The 23,053-nt window shown below is 39.0% G+C and overlaps 2 protein-coding genes across 2 annotated transcripts; both read left to right on the top strand.

The window, feature by feature from the left end:
• Positions 1-236: 236 nt before the first annotated feature.
• On the top strand, positions 237-10,941 carry LOC110976988 (gamma-aminobutyric acid type B receptor subunit 2-like). The gene is made up of 15 exons (XM_022230744.2): positions 237-383; positions 654-761; positions 1,788-1,853; positions 2,847-3,044; positions 3,681-3,935; positions 4,247-4,316; positions 4,573-4,659; positions 5,153-5,303; positions 5,579-5,711; positions 6,335-6,448; positions 6,738-6,860; positions 7,104-7,281; positions 7,771-7,934; positions 8,317-8,448; positions 9,015-10,941. The coding sequence occupies exons 1-15, from the start codon at positions 324-326 to the stop codon at positions 9,105-9,107; spliced, it is 1,932 nt and encodes a 643-aa protein (XP_022086436.1). The 5' UTR covers positions 237-323; the 3' UTR covers positions 9,108-10,941.
• A 1,174-nt stretch (positions 10,942-12,115) lies between these two features.
• LOC110977011 (uncharacterized) lies at positions 12,116-22,971 on the top strand. Its single transcript, XM_022230771.2, has 6 exons — positions 12,116-12,403; positions 18,506-18,901; positions 19,005-19,090; positions 19,325-19,736; positions 20,850-20,958; positions 21,656-22,971. Exons 1-6 carry the CDS (start codon positions 12,131-12,133, stop codon positions 21,814-21,816), a joined length of 1,437 nt encoding a protein of 478 aa, XP_022086463.2. The 5' UTR covers positions 12,116-12,130; the 3' UTR covers positions 21,817-22,971.
• The last annotated feature ends 82 nt before the right edge of the window (positions 22,972-23,053 follow it).

Below are 23,053 nucleotides of genomic sequence, written 5' to 3'. Positions count from 1 at the left end.
TGTAGTCAAACAGTTCTGCAATTATAAAAAAAAAACACTTTGTGGAGGCTTAACCTGATTATCATTGAAAAGATTAATGATTACATTAAAACTGTTCAGGGGTGACATAACTTTGCAGCTTGAGTAACCTTCCCAGAGCCTCATCTTGCGAAGTGGACCGTATTTCCAGTGATGATGTAGGCATAGCGGCGCAATACTAATCTAGATTCTTTTTACAGCTTGGTCTTGCCAATTCACCAACTCTGGGACTTCAGAAACGTTACCCACTAACTATACGGATCTGGGAAGAAGAGAATGAAGTCAACCCAGCTCGAGTGGCTTTGATGAAAAAAATGAACTGGACAAGATGTGGCCTTATTTTCGAAGAGACCAGTTTTAGACAGGTACAGATGAAAAGAGACGTTTTGTATAAGGAATCTGTCAACTTTTATTGCAAGCTTCTGTGCTAATCTTCTTGGTGTACAAAATTTCATTAAAAAATACACTTTTTGGATCAGAAAATGTTTATAACATCCCTCGAGAAGAAAAGAGTCCGAATCTAAGTTCGCAGAATTTTATTTAGGGTTTGTGGATGTACCGATTTTTTAAATATAGGCATCTTTCACTTCTGGCTAAAATCCGACTGTTTTTTCCCTTGTTCTGTGATACGACAGCATTTCGATGATCTTGCAGAGCTATTACGCGCCTCTGGCATCAGCGTAGTTGCTATGGAGACAGTGCATGATGTCACACAGTCACGGGAACAAATCAAAAGTTTAAAGGTATCATTAGGTTAATTGTTTGTCGTTTTTGGTTACTGTTTAAAATTTGAAAATCTGTTCAACTATCTGTTTCAATTTATATCGATCAGTCCGCGTCTTCGAGCCAGTCATTATCGATCCCTTACAATAAATCTTTTAAAACTTGATATATTAGAGCCTGGATTAAATTCTGTGGAATAGCTGAATGATTCCACGGACTTCCATTCTTTCGTGGGGAAGGTTTAAGGTTCACATCAGAAAAGGTTTGCGATTGTGCTTTTCTTTAAGTATTCTCTATTGACAAAATTTTGAAAAAATCCCAGGAGTACAAATTAGTCATCTACCGATGACCACTAATGTGACTAATGTAATTTCATTCGATTCATGCATGAAAGAGGCATAGCTTAGTAAGCTTCAAGAACAGAAATAATAGCACAAGGTTGCACCAGGGAGATACACTTTTACGCAGAGAAAAAAAGCCACGTATAAAATTTAGTACTGATGTACGAATGATTTTCAAGGCCGAATTGCACTCACAACACCTTTAGTCCAGCGTGCTTTGTACGGGCAAATCATCAATCACTTAAAGAGCGACCCTTGTCGTCAAACATACATGTGGCCCGTTTTGCCTAACAGTATGGATGAAAAGACTGCTAAACCAAGCAAAAGAACTCGGGTTTACCAAATACTCCGAGCAGGATTTACAAAGAAAATCTTACGCGCGGGCCTTTTGTATATTTACTTGGCATCAAGCAGATTGAAAGAATAGCCCTTTGACCTGAGTCTTAGAATATGCTATTCGTATTGCAGCGTGGAAGTTTATCGCTGAAGCCATGCCTAACTCAATATCAGAAACACTCATTTTGCAATCTGTAAAGATAATCTATAAAGCTGAAATTATTGTTAGGCTGTGTCCGAATTACGTAACTGTGGCCTAACGTTACGCACAAGTCTACGGTAGTAGCAGCGGCAAGTTCCCATAGAGTTGTGTGTAATTTCAAGCCACGGCCAAGTGGTTCGGACACGGCCTTATTTGCTTAATTATAGGGGCATGATGCTAGAATTTTCTTCATGGGCTTCTATCCGGAGGCGGCAAAGTATGTCTTCTGCCAGGTAACCGATGTAACTCAAAAATAACGTACTATGAATCAAGCAATGGTGGTTTATGTTGTGATGTGGCTCCTCGTTTTTTGCCCGAGATGATGCTGTCATATGGCATATGCTGTCATATAAACGCCCAACCCTTGTAAAATTCAGCTTCATTAACAAACGTAACAAGGTGCTACAAGGTGTTTGGCAGTGGAGGGTGGGAGGGAATTTTTTGAGCAACCTAGCTGGGCGAAGACAACGAGAAAAAGAGGCAGAAAGCCGTGCAACAAGCACTGTGAGTAGCTGACCGCTGAATGGCTGGCCAATCAGATAGGCCGTAGCTTTGAAACATCTCTCCCCCGGCCAAATAAGTTCTAATTAAGTGTCCAAAAAACCTTCTAAAAGAGAATTGTCTGTAAACATGTTATAGGCATTTGTACGACAAAACCCATCTAGGTTCATCCAGTACACCGTCCATGGCATTTAAATCATCGTCAGGTGACACGTTCGCTGATGTACTTTGTGCATTATTCAGAGCCTGCGGTATTAGTAACGTTTACGATATGTAGGGCTCAACACTTCTCCATGGAAATTGATCTGTTTATCACGTTACGTTAAGAATTATTTTTAGTTTTTCATGTTTTTATCGATTGCGAAGTTTTGAGTCAAAAGAGTTGATTATAAAAAGCCACCCCACACCACTTTCTTTAATATTGCCGAAGCGCATTTTTTCACGCACCAACCCTTAAGGATTTTTGTAAAAATCTTGTAAAAATCGGACTTGCCGTTCACGAACAACGCGACGCGCATTTTCCAAAAAAGTCAGCCAAACAACACGTACTTTTCCTACTTATGCGAGCCAGGAAGGCAGGCCAAGACGAGTGGGCTCATGAACTCCAAATGACCAAAAATCAACTCCTATGTCAGATTGAATTGAAATTTCACATTATTTTTCCTGCTTTTTTACTACTTATTATTTTTATAGCTTTAAATAAGATGGAATTTGTATACATATAGATCTATAACAACGGCTTAGAAGGACCCAGGTACGTGTGGATCATTCCTGGCTGGTACGCAGCAGGATGGTGGACAACAGCCTCAGTAAACACTCACGGATGTTCTGCCGAACAACTAGAGAAGTTGATTCTCTACCACATCCTTGTTAGCGGAGTCCAGATAATCGACAATATAGATCGAATAGATTATTACGGATTGGTGGGTATTCTATTCTTACATAACTTCTTACAGAAGGGATGTTCTTGAGCACCAGCAAATGGTATTATTTTAAAAGGTTGTTAAATGTTGTATTCGGTCAGCTAAACTACACATTGTCTAAAAAAAGATGCAAAAATGGGGTGAGGACGTGTTGCATAACACCAGCATAATCTGACCGAGAAAATTTGAGCTAAAACAGCGCAAGAAAAAAGACTTAGATTCTTACTGACTTCTCAGAACTTTCTCTCTACAGTAATAAATTTATTTTCTCTCATTTACCAAGACTCCACCGGTGTCCCCCTTTACAAGCAAAGTTATCTTCTTTTTTTTGGTAAATGAAATTAAAGAAAATTAAAATTTAACACCCCCACTCGTTATATCTTAGAAGAGGCCCAAATGTTTTATTCGATTCAGTTTGTACATGTAATCATACACAATTTACCTAGTGTGTGTTTTCTGTACGAAAGTAAAAGGTGATTACTTTAGCAAGCCTAGTATCACAGCAAATGTGTTTTGAACATTGTGCTTTTCCTCATATTCCATCAGTAAAATTATTCCGTGGTTTTTGGGTTGGTGATCTGGAATGAAGTTTTTCGAAAAAAGGAACCTTGAAAGTAATCCTTGTTTACTATGCAGAAACCCCAGATTGATCCTCAGCAACGAAAATTCCTCGAGTGGCTACGTTCCCAGAGCCTCATTGACAATAACTGGGCAACACTAGCCTATGCATACGACGCCCTTTTCGTTATTGCTTTAACACTTAACTCATCTATTGCGGACTTGGAAGATCTGGTCCCACCAAGGCGACTTGAGGAGTTTGGTCTCAGCGATAGAGAGGTTTCAAATATTCTTCTACGGAACGCCAAGGCGATCGATGTTTACGGGGTAACGGTAAGTTAATTGGTATTTTTAGGGCAGGAAATCTAACCACAGAGTAAGGATCCATAATTTAAGATCAATAGGGTAGTTATTTCAAATTAACAAGCTTTCTTAGTCCCTTGTGAACACTTTAGAAATACCAGGTTGAATCGTAATGTACCGTCGCTGCAAACTCCGGCAAATTTCTCTTTTAAAGGGCATTCATTACGTTTATTCTCGCGGTACTTTGCATTTATCGCATACTGAATTAAAACTCAACCATTCTTCTTTATTTTGTACATATTAAAAAATCGCTCTTCTTTACCACTGTCTTCCTGGAACAGGATCACCTGGTTATTGGGGAAGATAAAGCAAGGGACTTTACCGAGTACGTCTTTATGGAACAGAACCAAGGTGAAAAGTTCTTTCCTGCCTTTTTGGGTATTGAAATCTAATTATATATTGCTCTGCAGAACACTAACATCGGGTTTTAGTTTGTTCGTGAGATATGTGCCTATCGTTTTTCAATTTCTTTAAAGGAGTGTGCAAGTTTGACATGGAACTCATGGATCGCCGTATGTACTAACTTTAAGTTTAGTAGTACAAATGTATGTATATGCATGCACGTACTTACGACTTAAAAAACAATATGTATAAATATCCCATGCAGGTAATACATCGTACGTTAAGGTCGCAAAGTACGAGATTGAAAAGAAATCAGTGTCTCTTCTGCAGGGACAAACGTTCATGTGGTCAGGTAGGTAACAGTAGACTAACACAGAGGTGATATTGATAATAAATTAAAGACTTTGGCACTCGGACAAAATGTGTGTTTTTTTTCATTGAGTTAAACAAGGCATACTTTTTAATAAGACTTGTGAAATAGGGAGCTACGGAATGAAAAAAGGACAGCAATCACCATCAAACTTACAGCTTAACAAAATTATGGAATAGTGCAAGAGCCTTGTATTAGTAATTATTTGGGAGTTCGAGACAGTACAGTAATACATCCAGATTCGGAGCACTTTAATATCAAACAGTAAAGGCTGATGTGCTGACTGAAATGAAATATTTAATTAAAAGAGCAAAGCGGCGTGAAATTAAGGCGTAACAAATCAATTGATTGATCACTTTAACGAGATCTGTAATAAATACGACACTTTTCAATTACTGTATGATGTCGAAGAGCTAGCTCATTTGAAAGGGGTGAAAAATTGTAAACTAATCGATCCCATTTAAATGTATGACAGGTAATGAGATTCCTGTAGACGGCATAACCAAGATCAAAGAAAGAGTCACCGTACCCTTTATCAGCAAAATAATCTGCTATATCCTTTGCGCTATTGGCACTGTACTTGCACTGTTCTTTTGGGCAATCAACGTTCGATACAGGAAGAAAAGGTAGGTGTTCATTTTGGACAATTTCAGTTGATTTGCATTCCAAGACAGCACAGCTGGTTAATGCGCATCACAACAGAATATTGATTTGAAATGACAACTAACAATATGAAGCAAGACAACATACACTGAAATGGATTTTGACGGATTGCATGGTAAGGAAATCATAGTGTAAAAAATCAAAGTAGACGCAGATGGAGCAGCTGCATGTAATGGCGCTTTGACTTTTGCAGAAATCACATTTAATTTTTAAATGTAACACGTTCTCACCCATGCAGGGCTATCAAGCTATCTAGTCCCATGCTGAATAACATGATAATCTGCGGATGTTTGCTTCTCTACACCTCTGTCTTTGTTTTCGGTCTGGATAAGTCAACACTGAAGGATGGCACTTTCATCACGATTTGTTTTGTACGTAACGAAGAGAATTTCTCTCCAAATCACTAATTTCTATCAATCAATAATTTTAGAATCACAACTACAATCCTTCCAAGCATAACTCATTTCGAAATGCGTGCTCTCATTAAAGGGTAACAGTGACGTATGAGCAAAACAGTGACGTAATCTCAGGAAGTAACTTTAACGTTACATTGGTTAGTACGCCAAAAAGTTTCCTCTTCTTTGCTGATGCATTGTCGTTTATGTGCTTTGCAATAATCAGGCATCAACCCTTCCTAAAAAAATGTTTTCAGTAGGTAAATTCTGGTTTCACATTTTGAACAGAAAAGCGTATGCACTGAACGACGTCTTCCCCAGATGACTTCATAGCAACAGCGCCCTCGGTTGTCCAGAAATGCAGGGACAGTTTTAATTGTTTTTTAAAAAATGCACTTTTGAAAAGAGTTCTCGTACACTGAAGAAGAATAAAAATTTCAAGAAAATTAATTGCAGCTAGTAAGTCTTACAAGATGATGGAGGGTTTACGTCTAGCTTGTGTCTAGTTCACGAAGTTGTTATGTTAACTAAAATAGTTCTAAACATTTTGTACGAACTTTTGCTGGGAATGTCAGGCAAATTATATGTTTTCCTTGCAGATTGAATCAACGCTTGTTTGTATAGGCATTTCTCTGTCGTTTGGGGCGCTCTTCCTCAAGACATACCGAATACATTTGGTATGGACCAACTCCATGCGTCACGCTAAGCGTATTGTAAGCAAACCTTTAATTTTAACAATTTGTATTTTCTGTAGTGGGTTTTGGCAAATTGATAAAGAAGGATTATTGTATGTTTCAGCCTATTAAAAAACTTCAAATATGTTACTTCAAAAGATGTCCATACATTCCCCCAAGACATTTGCTGTAATAATTTCTATTTTATACCTATTTTTGATAGTATGTGTATTAACCATGGGGATTATGGGGTTCTTTCACTTATAATGCCACTCTCTCTAGTCTATACTTTTCGATAAGCTTTGCGTGCATGAAACTTTCCTGACAGGAGATATCCGATACTAAGTTAATGGCTGGTGTAGCAGCCATGGTAACTGTTGACGTCATCGTGATTGCTCTGTGGATCATAATGGACACAACACAGGTGAACAATGTGCTTCTCGAACCAAAGGTACGACAGAACCGTCAATCATATCACGGAGTAGTATCTAATTGTCCCTTAAATTGAAAAATCTATAACCTGAAAGTACTTTCAAAAATCAAAAGACAGAAACTGTAATTTAAGTTATTTCTTAGTTTTGGATCATGAAAGGAATTCTTTGGATTGTCTTCATCACCACATATACAATTTTCCTCATGAGACCTAACCCTCAGAGTTATTGCATTCAACGAAAGATCCCTTTTTTAACCACAGCTGGACGAGTCAAACACATTTCCTGAGGTATACATAATACCTACATACCGGGAATGTAATTCGGACCACCAGGTTGTATTCACTGCTTTGATATTCGTGATCAAGGGCCTGCTCATGTTGGGAGGAAGTTTTCTGGCTTGGGAAATGAGACGCATCTCCATAGCAGAGCTTAACGACAGTATGTTTCTATTAATGTTTAGAGTAATAAGTTCTACTTTTGTACCATTTTGTTCCACGCAAACCTCTGAAAACGAAGCCATAAAAGTTCAATACGAGTGACGCCACAAAAGGGTTGTACTTGTAACGTAGTATGTTTTCCGTTAATCTCTATCCTGACCCGCAAGAAATTTACCCATCATAATGGTTTCATATATATATTAGCTGACAAGTCACTCGTCATCCCACATCATTAAAAAAAATTATAAGTTCTCTGAACTTCTAACACAGAAAAGTTCCCAAATGCTGTTAAACATTTAGATGGATATGTATTTGCGAAGCCCTCCATGTTCTGTATAACCGCAGATAAATTTGAGTCACAGCGCATAACATGGCAAGCCCTACCATTATATTCTGAATGTTTTGTCATCAATTGTGTACAGTTTAGACAGGAAGCATCATCACAATTTTCTGTTTATTTTAAACTGAATCACGTTTTTTCATTATTCAGGCCGTTTTATTATCATGTCAATCTACGTTGTTGTGTTGACCCTCGCCATCACCATTCCAACACTCACCGTCTTGCCAGAGAATCGGGGCTTGTACTTCAACGTGAAATCTATGGCGATCATAGTGGCTAACACGTTGGTTTTGTGCTTGGTCTTTGTGCCAAAAGTGAGTAATATTAGACATACAGCAAGTGCGTAGGCATATATGTAGTTTAAAGCAATGAAATTGTGATTCCCAAACAAAAATATAGTGGAACAGTTTTCCCCTGACGTCGTTGATGAAGTGAATACACAGTGAATATCACCTCAAAGGAATAAGTCGACCTGTTACACTAAGTTCGCTAATGATGATAGTGGAAAGGTAGTGGCTCAGTTGTCAGATGTTTTATCCTGTCCTCAGAGGATATGCTCAAGCTCCTTTTTTCGCGTCAACTGAATATATATGGACTTTGTACACCTTGAGAGAAAAGCAAAATGTAGACTTTGTGCGTAGAGGGTTTAAGCTCTTAAAGACAAAACACGATTTTTTACATGGCTTTCTTTCTAAGGTGACACTATTTTTTAAGACAAATGACGGTGATTTGAAGCTGCATTTCGGTCGAGATCAGAGTGGCATTTCGAGATCAACCATTTCTACTCTACCAGGACAAACAACAGCACTGGTCGACAAACTGGTAAAGGTAAGATTTTCTTGTTAAGGAATACTTATTTAATAGGCAAGATAAAAAACAATACTATTTTTACATGGTGGTAAAAAGATGAAGTTTAAGGAAATCTTAAGAGTTCTAAGAAGTCATAAGAGTGTTTGGATATTGTTAGAATGTTGTATGAATTTTGGTATGGGTCTTTTTTGCGGATTTCCTTCCTATTATGCTGTTTGTGGTTATGGGGGATACACTATAAACTAAACGCTATGTAGAGTTCACGAAACAGTGTGTGCAGATGCTATGGTCCCAGAACCCAGTCTCACGGTAATCTATAATGCTCCGCGAGGACAACAAGAAGAGTTGCGGGTCGCACAGTAAAGTTTATCCGAATAACGATAGCTCAATGATGAATGCTTCCATTGATATTCTAGGCATGAGAAACATCTTTGTAGAAACATAACTGATCTATGCAACTCCGCTAGTTTGCGAAGTTAAGGGGCGTCGTTGTTCATAGGGTACGGTCAGATAAGCAAACAGGGTAAGATTGCCAGAGGACTTGCAAGCTAACCAGTTTGATGTGAATGTGGTCTACTTGACAGAAGCAAAGCCAGTTGTCTCAACTGACTGTTCATCTTGTGAAGCTGCTAGCGAATGAAAAGGTCCAAGTAACAAAAGACAACAAAGGAAAGTAGCCACTCTGGAGGAAAGAAAAGTCATCTATCCCTAGCAGTAGCAGATGTCACATTTATCACTAATCCAAAATAAAACTTACGTTCAAGTGTCCTTTCATTTTGGACGTGGTATCGTATTTGAATTTCCCATTGAGATAATGCACACAAATCTATCCACGAAAGTCAATTATCTCGTTTAACGCACAAAAACAGTATTTTAGAAGACCAAAACCAGGGTCTGAAAATGAAGTGTTTTGTGCATGTGGAAAGGTGTGAGTTTGTGCTGATAACGTATTACAAATCACGCTTATTATCCATAATTTATTTGAAGGCGAGAAACAATAGACCACTGATTATGCACTTTGAACGAACATCACATTGCACCATGGCAGTAGTACAACAAGAAAAACAGGTACTAAGTCCGTCCTTCATCAATAATATCTTTACATCTAAAAGAGCAGTCATTATTTTAGAAACAAACATTATCATCTTCGTGTTGTTTGAGAAGCACATTAAGAGAAATCCTTATCCGCACAAAAGATGTTTGACAATTAAGTATGTCGTTCTTAATGCATTAGTGTCAAGCCGTGTTTCCTGATTGCAAAAAGTGAATGCTTACATTAAAAAAACTAACAGAGTGCACTCGTAAAAGGCAAGTTTATGATTAGTTAATACCCCTGAAAAGAATAAAACATGCAGGGATCTTATTTTTATTGTGTGGTTAAGGATAAAAGAACAAAGGTAAACGATTTCACCAATGGCGACAACAATTGGCACCCCCTCCCTTGTATTAAAAAAAAATTCTTAGCAAAAAATCCTGAATCCGCCCCTGAGTTAACGGCGTAGTATGCTGTCCCGGCTATTTTGCACGTTTGAAATTGTATGTGAATCTTGAAAAGGAAACTACAAAATTATAACTACTCATCCCTGCACACCAAATCAAGTATTAAATTGCTAAGGAAATATCTCAAACCGTACTGGATAAGTCATACATGCATAGTTGAAGGCTTACAGGTACAACAGCGTATATGTATCGGTGGTGAGAATATTTGCTACGTTTCGAATGGCGTCCTATGTTCGTCTTTAGGAGTGCTGAACTGCATAGACCTGTCTTTTCCAATGTATCTGTAACCAGGCTACATGTAATGTCAGCAGCAGTCCAGCACTCATGAACACTCATGAACGAACAGAGAACACTTTTCAAAAAGTCGAGAATGCTCGCTCAATAGTTCTTTTCAGAACCACAATGATTAACAAAAGAGGTACAAAGACATGTACATGGTTGTACCCACAAGCTATCGTCTATCTTAGTTCATTGACAACACTTATGTACAGTAGAATTGTGGACAAAAGTAACTCTGGTTGCAACCTGTCCTCAGTTAGAATATTCGTGCTAATCAAAAAGAAAAGATGCCATAAATTCCACGCTCAAAAACACATAAGGAGACCGTTCAAAACTAGTCAATTTTAAAAAAGAAATAGTGGTCAGCAAAATGAAAACCTGTGTGTAGAATTCTATCACAGTGAATTTAACGGTACAATTTTTGTAAGAACAGATTTACATAAACAAGGTAACAGGATCATTCTTTGTATTTCTAGCTGTGATTTAATCATGCTGCTGGTTTTGAGCCGCATAGAGCAACAAATGTGCAGTAAAGCTAAACTCATTATAAATAGCCTTGTTTCTCACTTTATTCTACAAACCAATATTTGAACTATTAATCAAACGGTTTTTATTAACGGTAAGAACAAGTCAGTTTCATTAACTATCAAGCAGCAAACAAGATATGATTGTGTGTAAAACCAGTCATTGTGTCTCACTTCGAAATTATTCCATTAAAAAGGCACTGTGTAACTTGTTAGCGTCTTTGTTTTACTCCTTTAGATATCCACAAAGAATTCTCTTTAAAAACACTTTTTGTGTTTTGCCAGACAACGATTCAATGTTTACTCTAATCACTGTGTTTGATATTCTCGATTCGCCAAAGTGGGTAGAAGTTTACTTTTCAAAGAGAGGTGGAATGAATGGGGACAGATCGGTTTAGGTAAGTCGAACCAAGCGTGTCTTGGTTGGGTAAACGGAGCCAAGCGTGTTGTGGTTGCGGGGCGACGCGTCGGCTTTCCCTTACCGGGTTGGTCGATTGAAGTCTGTTGACCCCCGCAAATACAGCCCAGCTATCAGGCAAAATAACAAGGAAGAAACATCTGTGTAACAGTTCTTGATTGGTTGCCAGACAATCAACAGCATCTGCGATTATACTGAGCGGTGGGGAACATGTCTATAGTTAACACGGAACAAAAGCATCGTTGAAAAAGCATTCGCTTGCCTAGCGAATGCTACTAGCACTAGCAGAATTATTATTAATCGGTGAAAGCTATCTCTTCACTTTGGGACAGCAAAATTAAAGGTATGTACGTGTGTAACCCGTCAGATACCATATTATCCTTCCACAATAGTTTTGGAATGGTTGGAACATTCTCCGGACAAATTAACAGCTAGACAAATTATTATAAAAGTGGTGCATCATTCTAAAGCCAGCTGCAGGTTTTCATAATAATGATAATATTAGATTTGTGGTAGCTTTTTAAGAGATTACCTTGATTTTTCTGTTTGAATGGCCTATTATTATGCTATCCTTCCAGTCACCAATTTCATACCAGCAGTTAAATGTAACAGCAGTCATCCTTAAGTCATCCGAAACATGTTCTCATTTATATCCCCTACAACAGCGATGTCCGCTTTTGTTTAGTATTACGTCCACTTCAATATGTGGCTGTTACTCTTCTTCTGCAGAAGACAGAATTAACGGATAAAAATGCTTCAAAATATTTCCAATGAGGCACTTGTTCTCTTTACGTTCAAACGTCAACAGAACAGAAAAAAATGTTTACTATTCATTTTAAAATTAGTTTGAACAGTTGTGGGCACAAATTTCACCAACAAAGCGAGTAAGTCATTCCATTCTTCGTTAAGGACACTTTCTTTGTAGCAGTTTTCCATTTCATTGTAGCATAGAAACGTCGACGTGGACGAGACCTACAAGATGGCAAAGCCTGTTCATTCACACGTCATTCTGAGTAGTCCACTAGGACACATTGAGACAGCCCCTGCCCTGTTTCCATCAACAACGTCAGCCCAACGTCTTATTGAACAGGAGAAGAATTTTAAACTAGACTGTATTCTAGTCGAAAAACAACGCTACAAGTGGTCCCCCGATATCATTCCCAAATATGACGCTATGACGGATCCGTACGCACGTCATTACTTCAAATCACCGATGGTACAGTCGCTCTTACGCAAGACACTGGATGACAAGGTATGACAAGCTCATGCGGGGTGCAGAACTACATTATATTCATTTCCATGCTGGTCTGAATCATAAAAGTGCATGAGTCAAATAATTAAAGGTTTTCCCGATCAGTTCAGCAAAGATCCACTCATTTTGGCCAACACACGTTTACATTCTCACAGGCGCTACGGCTTATTTTGTTATGGGGTTTCTTTTCCCCTATCCTAACATTCAAATTCGTTTTCATGCACATATTTTATTTAGCTTTGCCGTTCAATTTTGTTTCCGTCATTCCACTCGTTAATGGGCATTCAAGACAACAGTATCACCATTCTTCAGAGTAATATCTGCTGCCTTTTTCCAATAATAGGTGCAGTCAAATTAAAACTCTTCGATGATCATAGGATCTTTCACCTGCGCAAGATTTCCTTTTTCACTTGAACTAAATCTATTTCACGTTCTGAGTGTTCAATTTAGGAGTATTGGAGAAGTTAAAGCAATCACGGTCTTTCATTGTTAGTGGCTCTGTATGGTATTTTTGCTTCATTGTTTTCACGATTGTAAATGATTTCCTTGCGTCTTGTTTTGTTTGTATCTACGCCTATTTCTTGAGTCAAATCAGGAAATTTTTGTTTTACTGTTTGATGTGTGTATTGATGCTGTTCATTTGTGTTTCGTATCTGATTATTCGGATCATTTCAAATGAAAATAAATATATGAAAAAGTTAAGAAACGTTCAGGGAAACAAATGCCGGGTAAACATTAAAACACAAAAAGAACAAATATTGCCCTGCAAAACGTTAATCAGCTTTCCCCAAATTACGATGCTCACTTTTCTATAACAACCCAGCCTCCATAATTTTTGTACGATGTCACCTTGACAAAAAGCTCTCTCAACATCCATCGTTAAACCTTTTTCTTGGAACATCAGATGCAATACAGAATCCAGCAAAAACTTTCTAATCACTCAGAAAGAATTTGAATTCCCACAAGTGGAACGAGATGGCGCATTGACTAAATCAAATACCTGCTTCAAATCCATTAACGAACATGAATAAACAACACGACTTTTGGAATATGAATAAAATCGGAGAGCATTTTTCAAGAAAAAAAACTTAACAACGAAATCGAATGCCTGCTTTTGATTTTTGAGTGCTCTTTTGAAGATCATTCTTATTAACGATTTAGAATTGGCTTGATATTAAATTGAACAACTTTCGCTAAAATTAGATAGGAATATTTATACTAACTTTTTTATTTAAAATAATAAAACTATTACCCGTAATATTGATTAGTTTTTGAGCGATTCATTTGGTGCAAAATTAGAATTTAGTGAAGAATCATGTCGTTATATCAACTAAAAAACTTCAGCTTGCGATGAGGAAATAAAGCAGCAAATGTATTTAAATTTACGGTCATTACAGTTTAAATTACTGGCAAGCAGCGTTTAGAATGTCGAATCACTACTTTTTGGACATATTCGTAATTTTCATACAAGCGATGCACTTCTGATTACCAACGATATTTTATTGATACGTTTTCCTACTCAAATTCATGAGAAATGCAATCAAATACAATTTCAAGGCGTACCCCAGTTTCATCGATTTTACTCATGCGGCTAATTATTTGGTTTGTATTCATTTTCACATTTAATTCTAATAATCGATATGAAAACTTGTTTAACTTGTAAACCGATTGATGCAAAGAAACAACTGATTTTACAATAGACCCACGTAGTCACATGGTTATCGTAAAAAGGAGCAATGTTTGCAAGTTCGCAAAGTCGCGCCAAAACACTTCACTGGTGTTTTAATATTATATTATGATTAATTTAGGACCTTGCCCGCAACGTTTCTCAGGAAACAGAATGAACATGTACTTAAGCCTTTTTTGATTGACTTCTAACGATGTAACGTTTGTTATTGAAGGGTTTGCCCAAGGAGAAGGAGCATAAAGGACATTTGGTCAAAATGTTTGCAGATGCATTAGCGACACAAAGAGACCGACAAACAGAGTGTGTTTGTAACTCTTGAAGATTACACCCTCCTTGAGAAAAAGCCAAAGGAATGTGACTTCGATAGCACAGATCCAGTCTGCAATTGTATATGGCCACATGAAAAAAAGACTGCAGATCGTCCTTTCCCAGAAAATTGGGTATATGTAGTGAGGGAGGTTTCCCCTCATGATACCACTAACCTGACAGGAAAAAATAAAACTTGACACATTTTTTCCTCACCTAAAAAACCCTTACCATTTCTTATACTCTCTTTTTTTCTTGGCTCCAAAGTGTCTGATACTTTTTACTTCTTCAAAGATGGCGAACGTTCACTCGATGCGATCTGAGGCATTGTTAATTTAATGTCCGGTGTGAGTGCGGAGGCATGTACATGAATTTAATGGCGGAACATGCCCTGCACAGCAGTGAGCAAATTTTCAGCTTGCCTACAGCTTAGAAAACTTTTAATCCACTGACTCTCAAATGTGTAGCTCCATTGAAAAAAAAATTAATTTTTGCGCAAGAAGTGTCAAACTGTGTGCTTTTGACCCAAAGATAAAATCATTTTCATATAGTTTGAACAAATACAGGATCAGCGGCAGATCTGAAGCAAAGTCAACATTTTTGAAATGTTTTTAGAGCCTCTAGGCAAGTTGTCACAACAACAAGCACACCCCGCCATAGTTCGAGCAAACGTATAGTGTAATTCGACCACCGGTGGTACAACACTCGTAGACACATGGTATGCGCGCGTTACATGCCTCTTCAACCACTAGGGTGTCGTGATTTGCCAAATGGACACGCGCGTCAAGCTGAAGAATGTGCGTGTGAGTGAGGTGCCACCGCAGTAATGCGTCTAATCGTATTAGTTTATAGCCGAAAACGTGTAGATGCAAAGCCTTGTCATGTAGTGAATCTGATGTCACTCCTCCCGTCATGTTCGAGCGCACGTTTAGTCGAAAACGTCTAGGCTGAGTTCGGGCGGCTTGTTCTCGTATGTTCACGAACAGCTCGATATGTTATTTGTGGGTTGGCCGCTCGAACGCCGGGAGCGTAAAACTGTTATCGCTGGTTGTAGTACTACAAGAAAAATGGCGGCGTCCTTTACGATTTTGGAGGGTTCATGCTAGGGTAACTGGCCTGAATTCTTTTCTAATTAAAAAGGAACATTCATTTCTGTGTTGTGGAAAATTGATATTGTTCATTTTGCAAAACACCCCATTGTCTCCGGCTTTGTAAGCCATCTCAAAATTTCTTACAGCGGTTTAAAAATCAAAATCTCTCGGGGTTTTCCGTGTGTTCCTGTAAAACCCTGACGAGGAGGTGGTGTGTAATCCTGTTTCGGGAACAGTGTTCCTGGGTCGTGTTCCAGCCGTTCGAGCGCGAGAACAAGCAAACTGTGTCAAGAACTGGCCGCCCGAACTCGACCCTAGATGCAAAGCCTTGTCATACAATTAATCTGGTGTCACGTAAATCAGGTTTCTGGGAAACGTTTTGATGGACGCACTGCAAGGATCAAGGGTGCGGCACAGCTTTCTACACGCAAGAGTGAAAATTCACTCTGATAAATCACTCGAAAAGAGTGAAAATCACACTAAAAGAGGAGCCGTGTGAAGGACAACTCTTTTTCGAATTGTCCTTTATATGGCTCCTTGGTATACATGTATTGGAAAGTTTACTCGTTTGTAGAGGTTTTTACTCACTTTAAAGCAGTTTTTACTCTTTTTATAGAATGGTTTACACTCTGCTGGGATGGGTTTTTTTTAGGGACTAAATCTTTTCGGGAGTGAGTTTTTCACTCTTTTGCATCATGAAGACAGGATACCAGTCAGATGTACAAGCAGAGTGTGACAGCAGGACTCTGACTTTTATGGTGTACTATTTAAGACACATATTTCTGCCTCTCTCTAGCCTCTTCCAATGCAATGCAACTACAAGACGCGACGGCACGACAGCTCCCTTGCGTCGTGCGTCCCGTCGCACCGTCGTTTTCTTGTATTACGTTTGTACACACACAACTCGTTGTGCGTCGCGTCGTGCTGTCTTATGTCTTTCCTTATTGCATTTTATTCTGCCTAAACGTCACTCCTTTCGTCGCCCGTCGCGTCGCACCGCACCGCCGCACGTCGTGTTGTATGTCGTACAGTGAGTCGCGTACTACGTCGGCCGAAGCACGACGCGACGCACGACACGACACGCGACACGACGCGTGCTGTCGCCCTTTGCTTCATGGTGTTTATGAAGGGCGTCTTTACTGTTTTCTTTCATTTCCGTCCACGAGTTTTCGTAGTACATACCTGATCCTGATTCTGTTGTTCTTTTTCATGCATTCTTTCTGACTTTGTGTTTTCATTATCAATGAGTTGTTAAAGAAAGGGATATTTTTGATTTATTTTTATTTTTTTAAATCAAATGTAATTAGAAAGAGTGTTGCGACCATCAATCGGCATCGTCTCCAGGAAATAAATGACATTATCGTCAGCCACAACAATGGCTTAGCTTTTCTTGCTCTAATTCTGATCATTCTTACAATCATTTGTGAACACATTCTAAGATACAAAACATCAATCATTATTACGTGCTTGGTAATGTGATATGGAGGTCTGACGAGAAATTATGTGAGTGGCCAAACAGAGTTGAAGAAAAGACACCGTCACAATGGTAGTAGGGTCTACAGTGTTTTATTAAAAAAACACGGACTAATATCATTGAAAGTATGGTGCTGATAAAGTAAACGGGGAAGACTACACTGAAGGAAGATTGAAGACGTAACATCCTGAGGGTAATGATATAGTGCAGGCTGGGTGGTAACTTCCTAAGCCCTTGGTCAAGCTTACGGTCTTACAATTGTAGGCCTACACAATTCGTCTGGAGGAGTGGGAGTACTACTTGGAAATTGCCGGGATGGACCACAGAGAAATATCTATACGTTACAAATCTACCACAAATGGGAACTTCATCAGCTGTCTTAAAAAGAAATTAGACGGAAATTGGAACAAGGATTGGTCGGGTAGTTAAAGAGTAACGAATTCTGGGCTTACACTTATAATGTGAGAGCAACGTCCTCTTTTTTATTTTTTTTTCAATGAAATATGGCAAAATTTAATTCAAATTGATGAATGGATGAAACAAAAACAAGAAAAAATCAAAACTTGTGGCTCCGGCATGTATTTTGCAAGCACGGGGGACGGAAATGAAGGAAAGCAGTAAAGGCGCTTTATCAACACCATGATGCAAAGTGCGACAGCACACGACGCGACGCGTTGTGCGTGTACAAACGCAATGGAAAGAAGGCGACGGTGCGACGCAATGGCACGACGCAAGGAAACCGTCTCGCGTCACGTACTTGTGTCGCCTTGAAAGAGGCTACAGAGAGGCAGAAAAGTGTGACGTAAAATAGTACACCATTAATGTAACCCTAGCTCGCCTACGGGGCCAGCGCAGCCAATAGATCTGCAATTCTGCATGAACATGGATTTCCAACGATACCAGAGAGTTTCCGATTTTAGATATTGCTGTCTATTATACGTGAATATAATTTTGTTCACAGAATTGAATTCCTGCAATCCCTCGTCGGGGAGTTTTGATGGGTCGGGAGGGGACGATCAACAATTTCATTTTTTGTAACCTAAGCAAGTTGTATTTTAAAAATTACGATGGGATATAGTCTTGTTACATCAATTTCCATTTGAAAAAAAAAACAATAAGAGAACTGCTCAAACTAGAGGTAAGCTATGGTCTGACATCAAACTGTTGATGTGGATAAAGGCTTGTAAAGCTTGGATATTTGAGATTAACTTTAATCAAGACAATTCAATTTCAAAATACTGACCAATTGCTCCTTGCTCCTCCAAGTATAAAAATGGGAATCTTTGCAAACAAAATAAGATATTTTCAAAAATCCAAAAGGACAGGAATTACCTTTAATTAAGAAAATTGTGAAATTTTATTTTGCTTCCGTCATTATGTGATGATGCGACGCGCTTCTTAAAGTTTTTAAAATTAATTTCGATGGCGAGAATTTTGTTAGACAAAGTAATTCGGTGAGCTTGGTTGGAATTACATATCAATTTTAAAGAAAATCAAGGAAGACGTAGCAAAAGCATCAAGACATATATTTCTTCTTTGAACAGGGAAGATATGGATGTACCCCACAGGCCTCCCATGGTTGTCGTGGTTCAACAAAGGAGAAGCAGCGTGACGTAACGCCCAAATCCTTAAGTAACCAATTGATGCAGAAGACTTGCCCAAAGTTCTCACCACAAAGTCTAAACACACTCGCGGGTAGGCATCGCGCCCCCGCTCCTCCAGAAGAAGTCGACCTTGCAGAGAGACGAAAGCGGTACTGTATTGATAGTGTAGTAGCTACTAACCAAGCTACCAAATACAAGCCACTGATACGACCGTACGATGCTGCTGAAGACAGTCATGCTAGGGGCTACTTCCAGAAACAAGGAATAAGGAAGTTTTTGCAAATCACGCTGGCTTCAGACATCCGCGGATCATTGAAACATATTCACTCTTACAAGGTAAAGCTATAAAGCGTAAAAAACGAAGACACGCTCTTACTAAGGTCTTTTATTCCATTTCTTTGTCTTCCCTCATTATTTTCCACTATTTAAATTGTTCAAGGGGGCAAGCACTCCTCCCCCACGCCCTGCTAGCCAACTGTGTTTTCGGCTGCACAATCATGTCACAACATTCATCGATTTTTCCACGTAAGGCAAAACGCTGGAAGTTGCCACAGCGCCCTCAATCGTTATATTCCAGCAATGCACAGGTGTGTCTCCTAGCAACTGATTGATAGCCGCTTTGCGTGAATAGCAGCAAATATGCAACCGGTGTTTACATGTGTAACAGGTACATCGTGTTTGTACATGTACGTACCGCGTGTACATGTATTGTACGGTTTTGCTACCCAACCCAATACGAAAAGCCCGAGTTCACTGAAGAACCCTGCTTGCTTTTGAGAACAAAGTTACACTGCTTTTGAGTATCGAGAATATGTCTGACGAGGCAGAAGTGCCCATCGAAACTACACCACTGGCCACACCAGGTAGCCCACTGACGGCTACAGAGAAGCCCGATAAAGCAGTGGGAAACAAATCAGCCAAGAAATCCCCACGGAATAAGCCAGCAAAATCCCCCCGTGGTCCTCCAGAGCTAACCCACGAAGAACTAGCTGAAAAAGAGAAGAATTTTTTGCTGGACTGCATAGCCGTGGACTCCATTGCCAAGGACTATTCCCACTGCCAGCCGAAACTTGGGCCGGCGATTCCCCCCTATAATTCACAAAAAGACAAGCATGTAAAAGTGTATTTTGCCAGAGAGCAGGTTGATGAAACCCTACGGAAGACAAAACAGGTAAACACTCTTCCCATTAGACTTTTACCAGTAAATACTTGTTTTGGATCTTTGATCCACAAAATGCTGTTAGAAAATATATGATTCTGGTATTTCAGGGGCTGAATATATCTACACTTTGGATAACATTTAGACAAATGTCATGGTACGTGTAATACTAATAGTCTTTTTAAGAATTAGAACAGGTACATTCTTCATAAGTTGAACCATTTTCATGTATACAGTACATTTGTAAAAGGTTTTTCTGTGTTTTAAGGTGATTGAAAGGGGTGGATCAAGGTTGGGCTTAAGAGGGGGATTTAGCTTTCCAAAGTGGGTATCAACAGGTATCTATTGAGTTTCATCTATAAGCACTAAATACATGTAGGTGGGCTGTTCCTCCCCCCCCCACAACATCCTGGTGATGCCTGTGTTTCTGTAATACTTTCAAACCATTTGACTACTTACATGTATATCATAGTAGTAGAGTGCAATTTTGTTCACAACACCGTGAATCGAAATGGGTCAACTCGTACCGTAAAATATGCACCCAAGTTACAGTAACTCGTACCCAGGTCAACTCGCACCTGAGGTAACTCATAACCAGGTTGGCTGGTACCCGAGTCAACTCGTATTCCCCAGGCCCAGTCAGCAGAGAATATACAGAGCATAATATCGCTTTTGATGCTCGCTTGAACGGAAACATATGTATAAAGTTCCTTTTACCAGTCGGATTTTGTTGAAAAATCCCCACCATGTTTATGAAATACGACATAAATGGCATCTGACTACAGCACCCCTTGAACACAGATGTTCCACAGACGTTCCACAGACGCACATTAAGTCCTTCTCTAGTCAACATCTTTGTCCATTTTTATGCATCTGTTATTTTGTATGGCTTGTTTAATTTGAATTACATGCAATAAAATCAGTTAATACACTGTGATCGAGTGTGTATGTTTGAGGTTAGCTTTTGGGGAAAAGGGGTGGGTGCATTGCTTGGACTTGCGAATGAACTTGCTACATGTACCACCTCTTGTCAGAGTTTTGAAATATGCCTACATTTTACAGCTTACGGATCATTATCACATTAGCAGTTGATTATATTCTAATCATTTTTCAAAATTCCAACAGGACAAAGGTGGCTGCTCCATTGATGGGCCTGTAATTGACAGATTCATTGAATCAGGGGCTGGCTACAGATATTTGCATGCACGGAATGCAGCACCTGGGTCAGCTAAAGGTAGGAAAACTATAACAAGAAGTAGATATATTACAAAAGAAATGACATACATGTATGTCTGATGTGGCATAAAACATTTGGCATGTTTGGAGGGAGGGAAGGGAGTTACGTACATGTGCACAGTACTATACATGAAAAGCAACTCATACTGATCACTTTAATGTGCTTGGTGATGGTTTGTTTTCATGTTCAGAGTCAAAATGTGACTTGAAATGTTAAGATTTGTGCATCCATTGCACCGAACAGATGGCTTCCCAGGGAGAGCAATGTTTGAAAGGAATTTTAATACCATGTACATGTACACTTATTTCATGATCTTTCATCAGATAACAACAGGGCAGTTGTGTAATCTAAATAGGGGTAGGTATGGCATTTGCCAGGCTTGTTTAAGGAAGTACTCATCAGTGTAGATCTAGGGAGCGAGGGGGTCACCCTTCCCCACTCTAAAACAAAAGGCAAAGTAAAAAATGGCACGGTAATCACAACTAACTAAAGTAAATTTAAAAACAATGTGTATCTGCAAGACAAACCTACCGAGGATATTTACTCGGGTTCTTTACTCTTACATGTACATGTTTAGTGCACAGATACATGTACATGTAATAGCCATCATGGTTACTGGACTGTTGGTTGATTCCATTATTTTGCTGGAATTAATGAACCCTAATCCTACATATTTTCTGCTCACCTATTTCAGCTGGTCACTCAACCGAGCAGGTCAATGGACATGGTCAGTTCCTGTCAGATGCCAAGCCAATATTTGGATTCAATGGAGAGTATGGATACCGGCGTAACACCCCTTGGCTCAGAAAGATGCCTTCACCATTTGGCATTGACCCTCGGTCTCCTACACAGTAACACTAATGTTCATAAACGGGTGGCTTTTACTCAAGTTCACTTAATATCTTGGTTTTTTAAAACCCACACGTTCGAAGGCATTTCAATGAAATTATCGGACTCATGTGGATAATTATGACAAAAATGTCATCATAATTCATATTTTCCTTCGTTTAAGTTTTGCTGGTGCAAGCTAAGTTGTTTAGAAGTTATTGTAATCTCGAAGGCTTGTTAAACATCAGTTTGGAAGTGATGTTGCCTTGAGTATGACAAGTTTTCGGTTCAAACATTACTAATTTTTCCCCAGTGTCGTTTTTCCATCACTTAGTGCCAGGCAGACTGCAAAGGAACAATTGCGAATTTACAAATGAACCAGAACAAGCCGTTTTGCATGCGAGTTCAGGACAAGAAGAAAGTTGTACGTACTGTATCTCTGATTCTATACAGGCTATAAAACTGGGTCAGCCATAGGGGCTGTTAATCTCCAAGGTTAAAATCTGAAAATGTACATGTGTAAAGCAAGATTTGAGCTGTGAACGAATTCTTAAGAGTTTGTCGTGTATGCTATAGTTGTAACATTTGATGAAAAGTTGTCTTATCCTAAATTCCACATGTAAATAACTTTTAACACCACACTCTACTTGAAGTTTTAATATGAAACACTGCACGAAAGACAAGAAAAAGGACGGCATCTTTAACAATGTGCACAGGCTCAGTGTTTCTTCTCGTGCTTGCAGTTTGTTTGGTCTTATGATTTGAGTACAGGTGTCGCGATAGGTGTGGGGGTGTGACAAGTTTGGACAGATTTGAAATTCCACGTGCCTTGTCATTGAGAGACCTCAAGCTGATAGAAGTAGAATAATTTTTTTTTAGCTTCATTGGCCGATCCAGGGGCAGTGGGGCCATGTCTCTCTCCTGGGGGATTGCTTAGGATAAATGATAGATTGCTACTTGTTTTGGAGGGATAATTCATTTCCCTTCCAAAGCAAGCAGAAAGCCCTTATTTCAGTCTCAGCCCTCAGAAACACAAGAAAATGCGCCCCAAGAAAAAAAACCTGAAAGCTGAAACCACCCATTCAGCATTTTTTTTAAGGAGCTGTTGAGTGCCTTACATCTTCAAATCCTATACCCTATTTATAATTATAACATGAAATAAAATAGAAGATGACCTTTTTAGTTTGAGATTTTCTGACTCAAAATATATCACAGAAAGCTTCCCTGTCTGATCTGGACTTTAAAGTATTGCAAATTATAAAGA

The sequence above is a fragment of the Acanthaster planci genome, linkage group LG08 (assembly GCF_054643075.1).
Source record: "Acanthaster planci isolate LZ-2023a linkage group LG08, COTS_SCS, whole genome shotgun sequence".
In the NCBI taxonomy this organism is placed as follows: domain Eukaryota; kingdom Metazoa; phylum Echinodermata; class Asteroidea; order Valvatida; family Acanthasteridae; genus Acanthaster; species Acanthaster planci.
This window is presented reverse-complemented; position numbering and strand designations above follow the sequence as displayed.